The sequence below is a fragment of the Arachis duranensis genome, chromosome 6, assembly GCF_000817695.3.
Source record: "Arachis duranensis cultivar V14167 chromosome 6, aradu.V14167.gnm2.J7QH, whole genome shotgun sequence".
Classification (NCBI taxonomy): Eukaryota; Viridiplantae; Streptophyta; class Magnoliopsida; order Fabales; family Fabaceae; genus Arachis; species Arachis duranensis.
Window position 1 is genome coordinate 99,765,158 of NC_029777.3, and position 21,693 is coordinate 99,786,850.

At 34.3% G+C, this 21,693-nt stretch overlaps 3 protein-coding genes across 6 annotated transcripts; 1 reads left to right on the forward strand and 2 right to left on the reverse strand.

Moving 5' to 3' along the window:
- The first annotated feature begins 2,043 nt into the window (after positions 1-2,043).
- On the forward strand, positions 2,044-5,713 carry LOC107495059 (LRR receptor-like serine/threonine-protein kinase GSO1). Of its 2 annotated transcripts, none has more exons than XM_016116125.3 (4): positions 2,044-2,729; positions 3,658-3,918; positions 4,009-4,818; positions 5,068-5,713. In XM_016116125.3, the coding sequence occupies exons 1-4, from the start codon at positions 2,300-2,302 to the stop codon at positions 5,511-5,513; spliced, it is 1,947 nt and encodes a 648-aa protein (XP_015971611.1). In that variant the 5' UTR covers positions 2,044-2,299; the 3' UTR covers positions 5,514-5,713. The 2 variants fall into 2 exon arrangements, with proteins under 2 accessions (XP_015971611.1, XP_015971613.1); XM_016116127.3 differs by having other exon boundaries at positions 2,529-2,733.
- Positions 5,714-14,406: 8,693 nt separating this feature from the next.
- On the reverse strand, positions 14,407-16,934 carry LOC107495094 (RING-H2 finger protein ATL51). Of its 2 annotated transcripts, XR_008010570.1 has the most exons (2): positions 15,585-16,934; positions 14,407-14,849 (listed from the first exon to the last, which is right to left on the reverse strand). XR_008010570.1 is itself a non-coding variant. In XM_052263207.1 (1 exon), exon 1 carries the CDS (start codon positions 16,540-16,542, stop codon positions 15,685-15,687), a length of 858 nt encoding a protein of 285 aa, XP_052119167.1. In that variant the 5' UTR covers positions 16,543-16,934; the 3' UTR covers positions 15,484-15,684. The 2 variants fall into 2 exon arrangements, 1 of the variants encoding a protein (XP_052119167.1); XM_052263207.1 differs by lacking the exon at positions 14,407-14,849 and having other exon boundaries at positions 15,484-16,934.
- Positions 16,935-17,259: 325 nt separating this feature from the next.
- On the reverse strand, positions 17,260-21,414 carry LOC107495093 (uncharacterized). Of its 2 annotated transcripts, none has more exons than XM_016116167.3 (3): positions 21,150-21,414; positions 17,642-18,713; positions 17,260-17,556 (listed from the first exon to the last, which is right to left on the reverse strand). In XM_016116167.3, exons 2-3 carry the CDS (start codon positions 18,709-18,711, stop codon positions 17,454-17,456), a joined length of 1,173 nt encoding a protein of 390 aa, XP_015971653.1. In that variant the 5' UTR covers positions 18,712-18,713; positions 21,150-21,414; the 3' UTR covers positions 17,260-17,453. The 2 variants fall into 2 exon arrangements, with proteins under 2 accessions (XP_015971653.1, XP_015971652.1); XM_016116166.3 differs by having other exon boundaries at positions 17,642-18,721.
- Positions 21,415-21,693: the final 279 nt, after the last annotated feature.

Below are 21,693 nucleotides of genomic sequence, written 5' to 3' on the forward strand. Positions count from 1 at the left end.
AAGCACTTGTTAGACTTGGGCTGAAGCAATATAAACTTGGACATATGGCCTGCATCACTAAACACTCATATTAAACTATATTGAGCTTTCCACCCAAAACAATGTTTGTCATCATAACTTAATCCAAAATCAAACTAGGCTCAACACAAACAATATGTAAGGTTTGAGCTAGATTTCATGTAGTGTTTTCTTAAGCAGGATAATCCCTGTAGGGACACGCCAAGCTACATCTCTTCGCGATAATTATTGGAGACAGGGTCATTCTTTATTCCTATATAACTATTCTGATTTATTATTTTTGACTTCTTTCCCCTGCATCACAAATACTTTCTACGAATAATTTACAAAGATAAATATCAACGTTAAAATAATAAAAATACAATTATTCTCGTGGAAAATGAGGCATGGGTATTCCATTATAGCCATAGGAAAGTGATAAAGTTAGGGAGCAAGGAGATGCATCCCGTGAACACTTTAGAGGATCATAACAATTGAACAATTTTAGTTCCTGTATCAATAATAATGTTCGCTTTATATTATAGAGGCCCCGGCCCCGCCTCATTCTAATCATACGCTATTCTTTTCATCAAACTCTGTCATTACTATTGCAACTTTGCAACATCTTTTTCAATCCTCATCCCGTACTCTGCATTACCAAATATCTCATGCTCAAAATAATTGATTACGCTATTCAAAATTATGTTAAACATGCACACATGCATAACAAACATATATGTATGTTATGAGTAATTTAATAGTAGAAACCTATTATCTTTTTCTTAATGAATGTAGAATTATTAGATAAAATAGAGACAACATACTTTTGGCTGAATCATTATCACCGACTAATGAGAACATGACATGTGGTGGTGGTCCGATTTTATTGGTGGTCAAATATGTTTTTTGTTTTTGAAATGAAATTTATTAAAAATAAATTAAAAAATTACTAAATCAAATTGGCTTATTACAAATTTTACCGCTCTCAAAAATATAATTTTTAGATAAATTATAAATATGAAGCATATCTCACTTTTTGAACTAATTTTTAAAGTTTACTCGATTTTAGTTCTAACATAATATTAGATATTATCTAATCCAATCCAATATTATTGAATCATTTACCTGCAAATATTTATGCTTTGAATAATTATTTTTCGATAAAAAAAAGTTTATTTTCTACTCAAACTTTTAATAATAATATTTAATTCTGGACAAGAGCGGATAATTAGAAAATCGAGTATCCAATTTCAAATATTACACAAGCATAATAATAAAAGACAACCTCACTTAGCGAAATGTAAAATTATTAAAAATAAAATATACATCCGAAGCAATAAGATGTCTTAATAGATACTCAAAAAGAGTATAAAATCGAGAACGAGAGAGCTGAAGACATAAAAAAAAAAAAAAGAAGACTCATCATTATTTTTAACAAATATTTTAGAGGGTTGTTCTATAAAAACGCTTAAAACGTCTTTTTGTAAAGATACTTATATTTTGTATTATTATTGTACGTATTAATAAATTAATTATTTTAAATTTCTTAACAAATTAGAATAAAACTGATTTTTTTTTATAACAATAACAATAAACTCATTTTTTTAGAAATTTAATTGTATTTTTAAATTTTTAGGAATTTAAATATCCACAAAACAAAAAATCAGGGATATATTTATCTTTTTATCAAAAAATTTAAAGATATTCGATTTAAATTGTGTAATTCGATCGGATTAAATCGAGTCTAATAATTATAGTGTAAACAATTGGATTTATTATTATTGTTATAATAAACCGATTTTGTTCTGATTTATTAAAAAATAAATTATTAACCAATTTAATAAAAATGTCCAATAATAACATGACTCATATAAACATCTTTAAAAAAATATTTTTAATGTTTTTATTAAAATGATCTCCATATTATTAATTTAAATATTGGAGGTGTTTTTGTAGAAAGTCCCCTCGACCTAATGTAAATACAGCTCAAGTTAGAATCTTCAAAACACAGCTCAAGTCGAAATGTCTAAAATTACTCATCTCCTCGTTCTAACCCAAAAATACGAAGAGATCCAAAAATATTTTTACCTCAATTTATGCTAGCTTATGGGGTTTATGAATATATTATAAAGTTGCAGATAGTAGAAAGACAACACAACCGACCATTTTGTTGGTATTCATCCTCGTCATCTGTTATGTTGGTCACGTTAAAGTCTAGTAGTATTGGAAAGCAGCCTCATCATCATCATCATCATCATACACGTATTACCCCCTTCTTTTCTCTTCTCACTCTTCACAAACCATGTCTCTGCTTCTCCAAGTGTTCCTCCTCCTGATATGTGCTTCGCCATCTCTCCCCGCCAAGACCACAGAGCTTGAAGCTCTCATGACCATCAAACAATCTCTTGACCCACAAAACCGTGTGCTGACTTCGTGGACCCCACACTCCGACCCATGTAGCAGTTTCCCTGGTCATTTTGAGGGCGTGGCTTGCAACCAACAAGGTCTTGTAGTGAATATCTCACTGCAAGGAAAGGGTCTCTCTGGAAGCATACCTGCCGCCATTTCTAGTCTTAAGAGCTTGACTGGTCTCTATCTTCACTTCAACTCTCTCACTGGAATTTTACCCAAGGAGATTTCCTCCTTGACTCACCTCACTGACTTGTATCTCAATGTCAATTCTCTCTCTGGTGATATCCCTCGTCAGATTGCCAACCTCTCTAATCTTCAAGGCAGGTTGCTAACTTCTTTTTATTATTTTTTGTTCTTGTTCATTGCATGCTTATCAGTCATCACATCTCAGATTCGTCAAACTGCTGAATACTTTAGTGACTTAACAGGGGTTTTGGATTTAAGTTCTGAGAATGGAAAAATTTGGTGGTCCAGTTTTGACAATAAGACAAGAGTTCTTGAACTTGCCAACTTTTATTCTCTGCATCTTCATCTTATCTCTATGTGTGAATTGGGAAGGACTACTTATTTTGGTCCCATGTTATTTAGTTTGATGAAATGAGTATTTTGAGTAGCTGTAAACCTTCATTTCTCTCTCTGTATCTTCTCGATTTATTTGTTATTATCATTTTTATTTTATTATTTATTATTTATTTTGTTGAAATTATTGCCTTCAAGTTATGGATTACTGATGTAACTGATGACGATGTGGTCCTATTTTCCATGCACATGAATTAATAATTATTTGGATTGAAAAATAATTGAGTCCCATAATTTATTTTTTTAATTAATTTTTTAATTTAGTTATCCTTTAATTTTCAGTTTTTATTCAATTTTTTTAAAAATTTATTATTATTTAATTAATTTAAATATCTATTTTTATGTATCAGTTATTTTTTTTGGTAACTTTAAGTATTAATTGTTTAAAAAATCAGGTGAATTACTTATTTTTTATTCTCTCTTTTTTAATAAAGGATAATATTAAAAGAATACCTAACTGCTCAAAATTTTGTATTCTGAGCTTAGTCATGATCATTTTCATTTTCATTTCTCTACTTCTACTGTGTTCTTGTCATATTTGCATCATTGCCATAGAATTAGAAGGTTCATTGCAAATTTCTCTTATCTCATGTACTTGAAGGTCTTACATTTTGTTTTTTCTTTTTCTCAACTCAGCATTGTTTCTAACATGTTACGATGTGTATACAGTTTTGCAGATTAGCTATAACGAGTTCAGTGGCGGTGTACCTTCTGAACTAGAGAAGTTGAAGAAGCTTAGCGTTCTTTCACTGCAATATAATCAATTATACGGCGCAATTCCAGCAAGTTTGGGTGAATTGGACTCGCTAACACGATTAGATCTGAGCTTCAACCAATTTTTCGGTCCAATCCCAGTGAGTTTGGGTTATGCACCCAAACTGCAGATTCTAGATGTTCGAAACAATTCTCTCTCGGGGAATATCCCTAAAGGTTTATTTCAAAATTTAATTGTATCAATATACATTATTTTTTTTAATATTTAGAGATTTGTATTTTGATCAGCTTTGTGTGCAAATGCAGCACTAGAAAGACTTAAAGGTGGATTCCAGTACATGAACAATCCTGGTTTATGTGGAACCGGATTCGCTGATTTATCTCCTTGTAGAGCAGTAATCAGTTCAGACCCGGTCAGACCGGAACCATATGAGCCTGGTAATCTTTCTTCAGAAGTTCTTCCAACGACGGTTCAACCAAAAGATATAAAGCCATCAAAACCATCGAATATCGGTTTGGTTTTCGCGGTAATTGCAGTTACTTTTGCTTCAACCATCTTTGGCCTGTTTATAGTGCTATGGTATCGGCATCAGAAATTGAAAATTGGAAGCACTGCTAACACTACTAGCAAGATGAAGGAAGCACGCAGGAAAATTTCATCTCCTCTGATAAGTTTGGAGTACTCCAATGGATGGGATCCATTAGCCAAAGGTCAAAGTGGTTATTCCCAGGAATTCCTAGAGAGCTTAATGTTCAACGTTGAAGATGTGGAACGCGCAACTCAGTGTTTCTCAGAGCTAAATTTGTTGGGGAAGGGTGAGTTTTCTACTATATACAGGGGAATACTGAGAGATGGATCTGTTGTGGTAGTAAAGTGCATTGCGAAAACAAGCTGCAAGCCTGATGAAACAGAGTTCTTGAAAGGGTTGAAGATATTGACTTCACTGAGGCATGAAAATCTGGTTCGGTTGAGAGGCTTTTGCTGTTCCAAGAGCCGTGGGGAGTGTTTTCTGGTCTATGATTTTGTCTCGAATGGGAGTTTGTTACGGTGCCTTGACGATGCTAAAGTTATTGAATGGTCCACAAGAGTATCCATCATCCATGGCATTGCTAAAGGTCAGTTATTTTGTTTCATGAAATGGCAGACAGATTCCCTCCCTATACGTCGGAGTGATAGGAAGCTAGCAGATTTTGTGATTTGTAGCTAGAATTATCCATTATTAGTATTTTTAACAGCGTGAGATTACAACTAATAGTATATAAATACTCACTTTTTTTTTAATAGTTAAGTATTGCCCAAATTTTAATAAAACTAATGGGCTCTAAACTTTCTCTTTCTTATTTTCTTTTTCTCGTGTTCATCAGGTATTGCTTATCTGCATGGAAAGAAGGGAAGCAAAGGCGGTCTACTTCACCAGAATTTATCAGCCGATACAGTGCTTCTAGATGCCCGGTACAATGCGGTTCTTGCATATTCGGGATTGCACAAGCTGCTGGCAGACGACGTCGTCTTTTCCACCCTCAAAGCTAGTGCAGCCATGGGATATCTGTCTCCGGAATACACGAAAACAGGTCGTCTAACCGAGAAGAGTGATGTGTATGCATTTGGAGTGATTGTTTTCCAGCTTCTTAGTGGTAAACGTGACATCACTCAGTTAAGTCGCCAGGCGGTACAAGTTGATGACAAACTTGAAGGGAAGTTCTCGGAATCAGAGGCCGTGAAACTCTGGGGAGTTGCTCTGCTTTGCACCCACGAATCTCCTCATCTCCGACCATATATGGAAGATGTGATTCAAGAACTCTGTGACTAATACTTGCAGTTGTGTCTTGAGAAGTGAAGTATGTAGAAATGGCCGTGTATTATTATAGTTGAGTTGGACTATGCACAAAGAGATATGTTTTTATTTTATAGGCTACAGCTGAGAACGAGGAGTATGTTCATATAGCTATGTATTATAGTTTAGAAACTTTTTTGTATTGTCAAAGTTTATCATGTTAAAAAAAATTAACTTAAAAAAATCATTCAAAAAATTTAGGCATTAACAAAATAATTTTGAAAAATGAAAATGATATCAAAGCCTCAAAAGATAGTATATCAGACACACACACATATGGCAGTTGCTTACTTGCTTTGGTACCATTTGAAACTAAAGGATAAATTACATTTTATTGTGTATGGTTGCATGATAGATTCATAGATCTATTGTACATACTTTTTAACGTATTAAATCATCGCATTTTTAATCAATTTAATCCGTAGTTAAAACTTGGACAAAAGTTAATTTTGGCATATATATTAATGAATTCCATTACACATTTAAGCTTTTTTATAACTAAATTCAATTAAATTGGTCTAAATTAAAAAAAATCAGTTTATTCCTAGGCCATTAACACGTATTTTGTGCTCTTTAATATGAATACTTTTTTTTGCGTTCTTTATTCTTTTTCACGTGTTTCTTTTTCATCTTCATTTTTTTATTGTTACAACTATTGTTATATTTTTCTTTTTTTTCTCCTCTTCTTATTAGTGATTTTGTAGCATTATATATTTCTTCTTTTTTGTTTGATTTTTTTTATTTTTTTATTAAGAGAATAAAATAAAAACAATTATGAGAGGATAAAATAAGAAGGAGAAGATGAACAAGAGAATAAGATGATGATAATGATAATGATAAATAAGAAAATGATGAAGAGTTTTAAGTTATAAAAAATTTTTAATTTGAACTAAAATTTGTTAACCGTGATACGAGTTTTTGTTAAGAGGGTGAAATAAGAATTAACTCAATTTTGCATCGAAATATTTTAAATGTGACATGTGTTCTTGTTAATAATAATAATAATAAACAGAAGAAGAAGAAGAACTTCCCTTCCCGTCGCGATTCCCAGCACCGCCACCACTGCATCGCCCTTTCACTCGCGATTCTTAGATCACTGCTGCAGCCTTCCTCCTCTCGCGATTGCATTTTCGTCGATCACGGTTGCATTCAAATGAAACAAGGTCGTCGTTTCTCCTCTTTTTTTCAGAATTTTATAAAACTAGATGTTTGTTTCAATAGCTAAATGGATGTTTCTTTTTATTTACTTCCATGGGTGGAGGAACTAGTAGAATGGGTGAAAGAAAGATGTACTCGTAATAATGTATCACTCATGGAGCTAGAATTTTCTATTGATAATGGCAGAAATTAATATAACCCAAAACTGTTTTGAATTTGATGACTTGCTAGAATCAATTTTAAAGAAGAAGGTGTTGGTTCATTATTAATGTTTGTTGTTATTGTTTGTGTTGCTCTATATTTCTTCAAAAATTCAATGATGGAAGCTTGCCTGCAATACCTTATTCTTGGGCCATAATTTAATTGTTTGGATTTTTTTGTATATTTTATATGTTTTTATTTCATAAGTTTCGGATGTTTAATTTGAAATTTTTTTATTATTGTATATTTGCAGAAAAAAATATACAAAAAGAGAAAGAAGACATCCAAAAAATGCTTTTGAATGAGTCTCTTATTAGTTGTAATTTGTATTTATGTTGTACAATTGAGAATTGATGTATTGAGTTTAGATTCTCAATATTTTTATGATGTACAGTTGAGTTTTTAGGATTAAGTGACTCTTACTCATGAGGATTTATTATATTGTTATTTTGGATAATAATTGCTAACTAAAAAAATCATTTCAATTATAGTTTTTGTACTCATGTAATTTTTTATAATGCCAATTTATTGTGAAACTTGGCTATGTAATTTATGTTGAGTGAACTAATATTAGAGTAAAATTGTGTTTTTAATTTTATCTATTTTATCTATTTATAAGAAAAAATCATGCAATTATTTTGGTAATTATAATCTTATTTAAATTTATTTTTTATTACTTTTGTTATCTTATTTTCTAAAATATTGCATGTGTAGAATCAAATTTGTTATTTCACATTCAAATAGTAGTAATTTATTTCTTGTGTATAATCTGAATATGTTATAAGTCATTAAGAATAATATTATTCTGATTTATTCATGTACATGAATAAATGGATCACAATTTAGAGTTTATGACTTTTGTTACACAACAAATCATGTTCTAATATTAAAAATAATTTTTTTTAGAAAAAAAAAAGTTTGTAAAAATTGAAATAAATGAAAATGCTTAAAATAAAAGAGACTTTGACCTTGTCATTGATCTTATCAATTAGTTAGTTATGAATCACACACAAAAATAAATATTTGTATCTGATATTTATTTGTCTACTGATAATTTATGGAGCTCCAAGTGGCTGCCGTATAAAAATACATCTTGATTCCTAGCAATTGTTGTGAAATAAATAAATAAATAAAAAAGAGGTAATAAATATAAAAATATAATTATATATTTAATAGTAATATTCATCACAATTATTATCACAATATAATAGATATAATTAGTATATTTACTAATATTATAGTAAAGTATATAAAGAGAGAGAATAAAGATTAATAATATAAAAGAGAGAATAGTATTTAGTTGTTGTTGTGTGTAATATTGACAGAGGCTTAACCTCTTTTTATAGGCATAATGAAGGAAAATTTTCAATCTTCGTTAATGTAAATTCTTTTTGGTAATATGAAAACTGAGTCACCCAGTCATGATATTAATGGGCATCAATATCTATTGTGTTTATCACAACACTCCCCCTTTAATAACCATTTAGAATTATTGCCTCGTTAAAACCTTACTAAAGAAAAATTCAGTAGAAAAAACCTTAGTGAAGGAAAAAGAGTACAATATCCTTTGGTGATGAGGACTGCCTCATTAAAAACCTTGTCAAGGAAAAACCCAATGAAAAAAAAAACTTGACCAAGGAAAAAAGAGTACAGTCTCCCTCTCTTGTCGACATCATTTAATGTCTCGAAATCAACGCATCCCAATCTCATGTACCAATCTTTCAAAGGAGGATTTTGGGAGTGACTTTGTAAATAAATCTGCCAGATTGTCACTTGAGCAGATCTGTTGGACATCAATTGTCCCTTGATTTTGAAGGTCATGAGTGAAGAAGAATTTGGGAGAAATATGCTTTGTTCTATCACCTTTAATGTATCTGCCTTTAAGTTGAGCAATGCATGCTGTATTATCTTCAAACATGACAGTTGGAGCTATCTTATGATCAATCAGTCCACATGATGACAGAATATATTGAATCAGACTCCTCAGCCAAAAACACTCGCGACTAGCTTCATGAATCGCCAGTATTTCGGCATGATTAGAGGAGGTTGCTGCTATCGTCTGTTTCGTGGATCTCCATGATATAGCTGTACCACCATATGTGAACAGGTATCCTGTTTGAGATCTCCCTTTATGTGGATCAGACAAGTATCCGGCATCTGCATAGCCAACTAGTTGTGACTTGGATCCGTAAGGATAAAATAATCAAATATCAACCGTTCCATGAAGATATCGAAAGATTTGCTTGATTCCACTCCAATGTCTTCTGGTTGGAGAGGAACTATACCTTGCTAGTAAATTCACCGCGAATGATATGTCAGGTCGCGTATTATTAGCAAGATACATTAGTGCTCGAATGACACTAAGATATGGTACTTCAGGACCAAGGATATCTTCATTTTCTTCTTTAGGACGGAATTGATCCTTTTTCACATCCAAAGATCTTACGATCATTGGGGTACTTAATGGATGTGACTTATCCATATAAAATCTTTTCAAGATCTTTTCTGTATATGTTGTTTGATGAATAAAGATTCCATTTTTTGTATGCTCGATCTGCAGGCCGAGACAAAATTTAGTCTTTCCAAGATCTTTCATCTCAAACTCTTCTTTCAGAGTTTTTATAATCGTTAGAATCTCTTCAGGAGTTTCAATGATATTTAAATCATCAACGTACACAGTAATTATAATGAATCCAAATACAGATTTCTTTATGAAAACACATGGACAGATATCATCATTCTTGAATCTATTTTTGGCTAGATACTCAGTAAGACGATTATACCACATTCGTCCAGATTGCTTCAGACCATATAAAGATCTTTGCAATTTGACTGAGTATAACCCTTGCGAATATTCATTGGATGGTTTAGATATCTTTAGTCCTTCAAAGACTTTCATATAGATATCCCGATCTAATGAGCCGTATAAGTAGGCTGTTACCACATCCATTAAATGCATATGCATTTTATGATATGCAGATAAACTGACCAAATAACGCAATGTTATCGTATCCACTACAGGGGAATACGCTTCTTCATAATCTATACCCGGTCTTTGTGAAAAACCTTGTGCCACAAGTCGGGCTTTGTAGTGCATAACTTCATTTTTCTCATTTCGTTTTCTCACAAATACCCATCGATATCCAACAGGTTTTACATCTTCAGGTGTACGGACTACATGTCCAAAAACTTCACGTTTTGCAAGTGAGTCTAATTCAGCCTTCATGGCTGCTTCCCATTTTGGCCAATCATTTCTTTGTCGACATTCTTCGACTGATCTTGGCTCAAGATCCTTATTTTCATGCATGATATTTAATGCCACATTATATGCAAATATTTCATTGACAATTGTCTTATTTCGGTCCCATTTCTCTCCTGTAAAGACATAACTTATTGAGATATCGTCATTTTCACAATTTTCAGGTATCTGAACGTCTTCTGGCGTTATATCAGAATTTTGGATAACTGTAGGTGTCTTTAATATGTCTTTTTCAACAGAAATCGTATTTACCTCTTTTCTTTTTCGAGAATTTTTGTCTTTGGAACCGACAGGCCTGCCACGCTTCTGGCGTGTATTTGCTTCGGTGGCAATTTGTCCAATTGGACATTAATTCGAATTGGAGCATTTTTCGCTGGTATATAAGATTTAGTTATCCTCTTTGTATCAGAAAATGCATCAGGCAATTCATTTGCTATTCTTTGCAAATGTATAATCTTTTGAACTTCTACTTCACATTGCCCTGATCGAGGATCTAAATGCATCAATGATGATGCATTCCAATTAAGTTCCTTTTCAGGAAGCTTATTCTCTCCCCCTAATGTTGGAAATTTTGATTCATCAAAATGACAATCCGCAAATCGGGCTTTAAATACATCTCCAGTCTGTATCTCAAGATACCTCACTATAGAGGGGGAATCATATCCAACATATATCCCCAATTTTCTTTGGGGTCCCATTTTGGTGCGATTAGGTGGTGTAATGGGAACATATATCGCACACCCAAATATTTTTAAATGGGAAACATTTGGCTGCTGGCCAAAAGCTAGTTGCATAGGAGAGAACTGATGGTAACTCGTTGGCCTCAAACAAATAAGTGCTGCGGCATGTAAAATAGTATGCCCCCAAACCGAGGTTGGGAGATTTGTTCTCATAAGCAAGGGTCTAGCAATTAGTTGGAGGCGTTTAATAAGCGATTCTGCTAACCCATTTTGTGTGTGAACATAAGCTACTGGACGTTCAACACTTATTCCATTAGCCATACAATAAGCATCAAAAGCTTGGGAAGTAAATTCACCAGCATTATCAAGATGAATTGCTTTGATTGGATTTTCTGGAAATTGTGCTTTTAATCGAATAATTTGAGCCAGTAATCTCGCAAACGTCAGGTTGCGAGAAGATAATAAGCACACATGTGACCATCTCGAAGATGCATCTATTAGGACCATAAAATATCTAAAAGATCCACATGGTGGATGAATAGGTCCACATATATCACCTTGAATCCTTTCTAAGAATTCAGGGGACTCAAATCCAATCTTTACTGGTGATGGCCTTAAAATTAACTTTTCTTGAGAACATGCAGCACAACAAAATTCACTAGATTTAAGAATCTTCTGGTTCTTTAGTGAATGTGCATGAGAGTTTTCAATAATTTTCTTCATCATGGTTGTTCCTGAATGACCCAATCGGTGGTGCCAAGTTATGAATTCATTTGGATTAGTAAACTTCTAGTTTACAGTGGCATGTGATTCAATTGCACTAATCTTGGTATAATATAACCCAGATGAAAGTGAGTGTAATTTTTCTAATATAACTTTCTTATTTAAATCATGATTTATGATACATAAATACTTATGACTTCCCTCATTCATAGTCTCAATATGATATCCATTTCGACGAATATCTTTAAAGCTCAACAAGTTTCTTCGAGACTTGGTAGACAACAGTGCATTAATTTATTATGAATTTTGTTCCTCCGGGAAACAAAATTATAGCTCTTCCGGAGCCTTCAATCACATTGCTTGAGCCAATAATAGTATTAACACATTCTTCTTTTGGCACAAGATGGGTAAAATATATATCACTTTTGAAAATGGTGTGCGAACTTACACTATCCGCAAGGCATACATCTTTATTACACATCCTTGCCATTCTCTTCAAAAACAAATAATAATAAAATGAGTAGTATGCACAGTTAAATTAAATACTTGATCAAAATTATTTTTCTAAGAAACACTGTACATAAAAATAATGTCATATGTTAAAACTTTATTTTTGAAGCATGACACATTTAATGATTTCAAAATTCATAAACATTGACATTTCATTATTTATATACATCATATTTGAGACTCAAATACATAGAAAATAAAACTTAACAATAAGTTCTTTACATTATTTATTTACATGGATACTTAACAATCTCACATATTAAACTATTCCATCATTGATCAAATGACCAATATTCCCTTCAGGATCCTCAAAGAAATCAGGTACATCATAATGAGTGGTGGAATTTTCAGCATCATTTGAAACAAAATTTGACTCTTTTCCCTTGTCGTCCTTTTTCAAAGATGCCTGGTAAAGATCGACTAGGTGCCTTAGGGTACGACAGGTACGTGACCAATGACCCTTTCTACCACAACGAAAACACTTATCCTCTATTGATTTATTCTGCTCGATATTTATTTCTTTATCCCACTTCTGGTGAGATCCTCTCTTTTGAACATAATTCTTTTTCCTTCCATAATTTTTCTTATTATTAAAACCTTGTCATTTACCTCTTCTGGGGTAATTTGCCACATTTACTTCAGGAAATGGGGCGGCGCCAGTTGGGCACGCTTCATGATTTTTCAAGAGCAACTCATTATTGCGTTCAGCAACAAGAAGGCAAGAAATTAACTCAAAATATTTTTTAAACCCTTTTTCTCAATACTGCTGCTGCAGGAGCACATTCGAGGTATGGAAGGTTGAGAAAGTTTTCTCCAACATATCATGATCAGTTATCTTTTTCCCACATAATTTCATTCGTGAGGTGATTCGAAACATTGCAGAATTATATTTATTTATAGATTTAAAATCTTGTATACGCAAGTGCGTCCATTCATATCAAGCTTGAGGAAGTATCACTGTTTTTTTATGATTGTACCTTTTTTCAAGATCTTTCCAAAGATCTGCAGGATCTTTTAATGTGAGATATTCATTTTTCAATCCTTCGTCAAAATGACGACGAAGAAAAATCATGGCTTTGGCTTTATCCTTCTGGGATGCATTATTTTCAACCTTAATGGTATCTCCAAGATCCATTAAATCAAGATGGATTTCAGCATCTAATAACCATGATAAATAATTGTTTCCAGATATATCAAGAGCATTGAATTCAAGATGAGAGAGCTTCGACATAATGAAAATTTGTTACCTGAGTCTTCCTAAAAATTTCATCAGAGTCTCGTGCTGATAACGTGTTGTGAAATAAATAAATAAATAAGGAAGAGGTAATAAATATAAAAATATAATTATATATCTAATAGTAATATTCACCACAATTATTATCACAATATAATAGATATGATTAGTATATTTACTAATATTATAGTTAGGTATATAAAGAGAGAGAATAAAGATTAATAATATGAAAGAGAGAGAAAATAGTATTTAATTGTTGTTGTGTGTAATATTGACGGAGGCTTAACCTCCTTTTATAGGCATAATGAAGGAAAATTTTCAACCTTCATTAATGTAAATTCTTCTTGGTAATATGAAAACTGAGTCACCCAACCATGATATTAATGGGCATCCATATCTATTGTGTTTATCACAACAGCAATGACTATTACTAAGTTTAAATTAATTGTTTAACTAATTTTCAAATCACATAAGAAATTAAGTAAAAGACCAATAGTATAACTTAAACAAACATCTATTTTTTGAATAGAAAAATTATCCATATATATAGTAAAATAAAAATTCGTTTTAGTTTTTCAATGACAACTAACAAATTGTCCAAAATACTATATGTGCACTATATTTAAATGGTTTAATTCAAACTCAATTTCAATTTAAGTAAATTAAACTAAATCAAATCCAAACTCTATAACAAAAGAAACATGGAAAGTATGTGGACATAGAATCTAACAAATCAAGTAACAAATCAATGATATAAACCAAATAAACATCTGGTAAAATGAATATCCTTGTTAGCTCTTCAACAACAACTAATAAGTTGACCAAAATACCACTCGGGCACCATATTTAAATGGCTTAACTCAAATTCAATTTCAATTCAAGCAAAATTAAACTAAATCAAATCCAAACCACATAACAAAAGAAACATGCAGAGCATGTGCATGCAAAATTCAGGAAATCAAGTAATAGAGCAATGGTATAAATCAAATAAACATCGACTTCTCATATGAAAGAACCATACGCATACATAGTAAAATGAACATCTGTCTTATTTCTTCAATAACAACTAATAAATTGACCAAAATACCACCCACAAACCATGTTTAAACGGTTTAACTCAAACCCAACTTCAATTCAAGCAAAATTAAACTAAATCAAATCCAAACCACATAACAAAAGAATCATGCGAAGCATGTGCATACAGAATCAAGCAAATCAAGTAACAGAGCAATAGTATAAACCAAATAAACATCCACTTCTCATATAAAAGAACCATCTGACGGCAGGTTGGAAGCAGGGCCAGAGATGCGACAAGACAAAGACTTCGGCGCGGTTAGGTAACGACAGCACAAAGATTCCAGTGCGGTTAGGTTGCAACGGCACAAAGATTCCAGCACGGTAACGGAGCGACGGCGTTTCGCGAGTTCAGCAAAGGTGGAGATGCGACGTGTAGAAGTGAGGCAAAGGTGCATTGTTAGACAGCGACAGAACGACGTCTCCATTTTGGGCGGGGTGACGATGACGGCGCACCTTAGGTTCTTTACCGGCTACAATGGATGGCGTTTGAGAGGAGGAGGCAGTGGGAGGCAACGGTAAAAAAAAAGAGTTTAAGGTTTGGTGTGGGTGAAAATAGATAATAAAAAAAGATAAAAGATAAAAGTGAAATTAGGTTGGAATGTTTTTACATAGCTATTGGACCTGAAAAAATAACTGGTTCATGTTCTTCGCATCCTCCATTATTCCCTCGGTGGAATTGTTTAAAAAAATAATTAAAAAATAAAAATATTATGTATAATGTGCATTCTTCTTAAAAATTTAGTTATAACACTTATTTTTTATCAGCTTTATCCTCTAGTAAATAAATGATATCATAAGTTAATTATTTAGGGTTTAATTTAAATATGATATTCTATATTTAAATAAAAAATATAAAAATTTTATTGCATGTGTTATAAAATTAAATCTATTAGGTAATAATATATAAGAAAAAGATAATTTACCTTTTAATTCACAAAAGATATTGAGTAGCTGCCAAGTTAATAAAATGAAAAACTGTACCATTTTGTTTAATCATGTGATTTGTTCCACCAACAAGTATTATAATTAGACTACGCAATTATCAAGGTCAACTCTTACAAATTGCTAAATTAAATTTTCATTGAGTACATGAATAATCTCAAATTCTCAACAATGATAGTAGTACATCATAAGTTAATTAATCAAGTTTCAAAAAATTCCAGAACATGGCATCAATTTTGAAGAAAAGATTCCATTTCACTCACCTTGAGATGAACAAAGATGCATCCACACTGCTCCTTTTTTTTTTCCCCATTGGATTCACACATTACAGATTTACTTTGTTCTCCTTCAGTTCAATCAAAACTACACATCAGCTTCATCATTTTGATTCAAAATGTCAGCAACGGATAATCTTCTTTGATCCAAATTAGTAGCACTTTCAACGTTGGGCCATTTTACCTGGACTTGACTACCAAAATCAACCACAACTTGCTGATGCTGTGAACTCTGAACAATTATTGCAACAACATCATCACTCCTCTGCTGATATTCCAAGGAATTGACACTGACAGTTGCCGGTGGTGGATGTGGAATCTGTGTCAATGCCGAGTCAGAGTGACTGGGATTGGAGTTATTATTACAGAAAACAATATTGGAGCGGCACAAGGGACAACTAGCTTGTGATTTAAGCCAAGTATCAATACAAGGAAGATGAAAAGCGTGGTTACATTTGGGCAACAATCTCAAACTCTCATTCTCTTGAAACTCTGATAAACAAACGGAACAGTCACTTCCCTCAACCAACCCACCGTTCTTGATGTACTTACAGACGGTTATCGATTTGATCTGAGCCTCGTCCATGCCGGAAGTCGCAGCAACCTGAGAAGGTTCATTGTTATTAACAGTATCATCATTGCTATGATTTGCTTGATCGTTAACTCTTCCTCTGTTCCTGCAGAACCTTGAGATGACGGTGTAGTAAGTGACCAAGATGAAAGTACTTGCCAAGATTCCAATCACTGCGACTATAAGGGGAGAGAATTGGAAGCCGGAGGAAGAATCATCGTCATCTGAACCGTCCCCGAGAACGATTGACGGTGGTGGAGGCGAGTACATGATGTAGCACCATTGAGGACAATACATGCTGCAAATCCCTTGGGAACAGTCCTTCAAAACTGAATTTGGAGCCACCCATGGATTTGTGTTACTCACAGAACCCATTAAAGCAGTAACTGAAAGCTATCTGGTCAGCCTAGAATCTTCTTTTGTAAGTCTAGTTATGTAAATGATGCGGATGTTTCTGAGCTGTTTGATTTTTCAGCCATAACTCTCAGCTGAGTTCAATGTTTTTCTTGGGATGAAGGGGAAGAGAAAAGAGAAGGAAAAGTGGGAGATTGAGTATCGGAGAGAGAGAAAGAGTAACGAATGGAGCGTAGTTGGAAAGCAAAGCGAAAGTAGGTGGTGGGAAATTGTGTGGTCACCTTATCGCCGTTCTCTTCGCTAACCTTCTCTTCTTGGTCTTATCTCTCTCCACTTTTTAAAGCTATTTTTTTCGGTAAAGTTTACATAACTAGTCATATTTAATCATCATTTGGTCACCGACAATGCAATAATTTCTCAACATGCACGAATTTAATTATGATAAAGTATAATTTATTAACATAATATTACGCATAATAATTGCCTGATATTATACTCCAGGTTTTTATGCAAAATGAAAGCTTTCATATGAGAAATGCAAAATTATATTTAATACTACCCAGCTTATATTTTAAGAACAAAATCACCATCTACTATCCAACAAGCGACAAAGCAATCCAGTTATCTCATCAATCTTCCAATCTTAACATAAGAATACCACATTAACTTCTCACTTAAATACGCCTCAAAATTTACACTGATCTAAGTTTTAGAATCAACCACCATTTTCCAAAATGCTGAGGGAAAGGCACACAACATAACATTCTAACTCGTTATGTATTTCATGTCAGAATTGATTTTTACACATCTTACCTAAATATGCATGAATATAACCTGGAAACAGCAAAGATACAAGGCAATTCTAAATTTTTCCATGTAAGACAAGTGAGGCGGATGGCAAGTAAGGTCCCCACACAATAAACAGATGAATACTATCTTGCACTGAAAATTGGTTCTATTTCAGGTGATGGTTGTGTTCTGCGAGTGTATTTCAATAGCAAACCTTCAGAAGTAAGACCTGGCACATTCAGATCCCTGAAAGTATTCCAAAGATATAGAAATTAATTCAAATGTGAAAAAAGATTATATATTTTAATTTAAACATATAAGAGACCCAAACCTAATATAAGGCTGCAGATCTTTCCATTCCCATTTTGGCCGCTCTTTGAAAAGAATCGAGAATCGTTCAGCCGGAGTGGATGGCAACGAAGAGACGCTGAATCCACGGACCCATGTCTCGACTCCAATTCTCTCTGTCAAAACTTCTCCTTCGACAAGATCAAAAGTTGGCTGCATTTCATCTGGAGTCCTCTGCCTCCACTCATCCATAAAACTCTCCAGCTTCATCTTGCCCCCTCTCAGGATTTCTCTCGCAAAATGAATGCAAACCCGCTTCTTGTCTAACTTCCATGCACAGGTATCCGTGCCGTCAATTACTTTCTCACCATATACGTGCAAGCAATGCCTTGCAAGTTCTGCAGGAAATCCATCGGTAACCAGCATGCTTACGACTTCATCTTCATTAAGAGCACTCAGTGACCAGTCGTTCAACACTGCATTTCTCAAAACCATTTCCAGAATCATGTTCATGTATCTCTCGTCTACTAGTCTCCAATAGCTATTAATCTCCACAGCCGATAGTGCCTGCAGTCCGGATCTTAGTTCCTCGTCACTAGCTTGAATATTGTTTTTAAGATCCTTCCAGTTATATAACCCTGCTCTAGTTTCTGGATTCACTTCTGAACTGTCAAACTCTTCAAGCCTGCAAGGGTTCTGCGAGAGGAGCAATTTAAGTTTGTCAAGTCTGGGGGCAACCTCAACAAGCTCCATATTACCAGGTACAACTTTAATCACAGGTGCAACAACTTTCTCCTTGTGATTATTTGCACCATTTTGTGGATTTTGATCAAAAACATATTGATTTGCAGGAGGTATAAGCAAAACAGAATTTGAAGTTCCAACGAACTTCATTGCAAATGTTTTGGATTGAGTACAAAGAACTACAAAAAGCTGAGAATTCAATACACACCTTTCATGCAGAACATCGGGAAGAAGTTTATCATCAAGCTCTAGAACGATCAGATCATCATGCGGTCCAAACAGAGGGTGGTATGCAACAGAAACCGCTGATCCAGGAGACATATGTAGAAGTGCTTCTGCTCCTATTGAAGATGTCTCTTGTGATTCCATTTCTGTCTCTCTAAAGTACAAAACGTCAGAAATAAAAATATTGAAAATTTCTCCAAATAGTAAAGATGCTTGGTTCTATCATTTGATTATGTTCCTATACATTTGTCAAGGAGATGCAGCATACTTCAGAACAAGATTACTATTTGATACTCAATATTGTACTACTTCCTAATAACCTCATCAATAAAGCTTTAAATAAACGTAAGTACTACTGCACAACTCATTCTATTCATAATATGTTAATAACCTAAGGTCGCTACTTGTGTCTGTATTGACACTACTGCATATAATCTACGAGCTAGGAGCCTAGGATGAAGGCTGTTTGCCTTCATTATATGGTGCTAATTAAGTACTTAAGAAGACTAACTTAGGGGCCAAAAGCCCAAAACCAAAATTGTTTCTTCAAATACCAGAGCTTGCCCTTGCTGACTTTCCATTTGGTTATTCATTTAAAGTGTACATTAAGATATCAATCCCCATATTATTATTAACTCATCTAAATGTTATATAGTCTACCAACTGAAGAGAAGAAAACAAAACACAATCCAAGGGTGGTTTGCTTTGAAGAAGAACAAACTTGAGTATTTGCAAAGTCATCCATGACACAAGTAATTTGCAAGAGGATTGACTCATTGCTAAGGCTTTCCCTCATAAGATCCACAAGTGACAGTACCACTAGCACTTGGTTCACTGCCAGGTGAGACCAATACATGGCTGGTGAGTAGTAGTAGCAAACCATGGTCTACTATAAGATAAATGCATCACTTGTCCAGTATGGGATGAGACCTCTAATCACCCATTCCCCGCCGGTATCAGCAAAATTGGCGACAAAAAATAACAATCAAATTATTGGAGACTATACAGAACCACTAGAAGTAGAAATTAGACACCTAGATAACTAGTGGTTAGTAGGAAATCCATGCTTCTTGAAGCATGTGTCAACTGTGCGGCCATTCTTGCCACAAAAAGAGCACATCTTTTGCTGGTTCCTACCGAACATGTTCTTGCTCAAGTTCTTGTTGGCACCATAACTCGGATTAGAGTTAGGACTTCCACGACCATAGCTTGTTGCTGCCATAATCTTTGGTTCCTCATTAACTTCACTGCATAATTGCCTTTCTTGCTGAACAACCAATCCAAACACTTTATTTATTGGGGGAAGAGGATCCATTAACAAAATCTGGGATCTAACTCCAGAAAAATCTATCATTAAGCCCTTTCAAAAATTGCATGATGAAGTCTTGCTCCCTATATACTTTGTGCGCACACTGCCTTCTACACGCACATGGATGAATTGGCCTAACATTCTCAATTTCACCCCATATCTTCTTCAATTGTGTAAAGAAATTCGTAATGGACAATGTACCTTGTCGAAGAGAATACAGCTCCTCATTCAGATCAGCAAGACGCATATGATTTCCTTGTGCAAATCTTTGCTTCGGCTCTAGCCTCTCCATAGATCCCTTGCTTTCTTGACAAATAGAACGCTTTGTGCAATCTCAATGCTGAGGCATCGAACAATCCAATTTCTAATGAAGGTGTTATTACGTTCCCAGATTGGGCGCATTGGGTCTCCAGCCGCTGGTTCCGCCACAGAACCATCCAAGAATCCAATCTTGTTCTTGGATTCCAAAGCCATTACCATAGCTTGTGACCAGAAATGGTAATTTGTCTCATTCAGACTTGTCGACGTGAGCATCTGCCCCGGGTTCTCGCTGGGAATTGGGATGCAAGAAAAACGGGCCCATCGGATTGCATATCGCTAATGCGGCTGGATCAGACGCATCGTTGCGTCTTTCTTCTTCGACCGGGCTTGGATTGTGAGTAATTGCTGCCATTTTTGCTCAGAATCGGTGACGGTGCACTTTAATCACGCTTCTTCTTCTCAATCCCGTTGATCGAAGTCACTACTTTGTTTGGTTGAACAAACTAAGCAGTGCTCTCATCAATCTCTGTCGTGTGGGTTCGAAAGAAGTAAAAAAATGTGATTCACGGTGAACGAAGCTAATTTCTGCAGATTCTTGGCAACAAAAATCAAATCTTCATCTTCAATGATGTTATTGGATCAGCGTGACAAAGCAAAAATCAAATCCTCTGATACCATATTGGATTATGAACTAAGAATGGAACTGAATTGGAAACGTTGGTCTCATTATCTGATAAATTGCAGTACAAGAGTGAGAGGAAGAGGAAATGAGATAGAAGGAGAAGAAGGCGGTTTGAGATCAGGTCCGGGAAGGAGAGAGAGTGAGATGGGTTTTGTTACAACTAATAGTGAGTTAGAAAAAACTAATTAGTGTCTAACTTCTACTTCTAGTGGTTCTGTATAGTCTCAAATACAAACTAAACCTAAATAACCAAATCTGTGTTCAAAGTAATCCAATAAAACTTCAGGTGAAGTGCCAAACAATCAAACAGAGGTAACGGCAACAGCCTACCTGAAGTCTAGAGATGGATGGCGAGGTAGGGGCCACGCGGTGAGACTCGTGACGGCGAGGGAAGGAGGCACAGCGAGAAGCAGAGGCAAGAGGCAGAGGAGAGACGGCGCGACGGTGAGAGGCGAGGCTGAGACGGCGGAGTTCTAAGTGAGGGATGCGGCAAGCAGTGGCGGCGAGGAGGCTGAGCGACGGCGGAGGCCACGCAGAGTTCAGACTTCCGAGCGAGAGGGTGAGAGAGCCAGAGAGGCAAGGAACACGAAACCCGCGAAAAATTTTAGCAATTTATTTAACAAGCACAATTCACAACCGGGAATAATTTTACCCGAATTATTTTGTCACACCAAAAATGCCTTTGAATTTTATTATCCATAAAAATATTTTAAAATAATTTTAAAATATTGTAAAAATACATTTCTATAAATACAGTTTTATATTAACAAAAATAATGAGAATATTTTTATTATATTTTAAATAATTTTAAAATATTTTTATGGATAATAAAATTTAAAATTATTTTTGTTAATTTTAAAATAATTGAAGTATA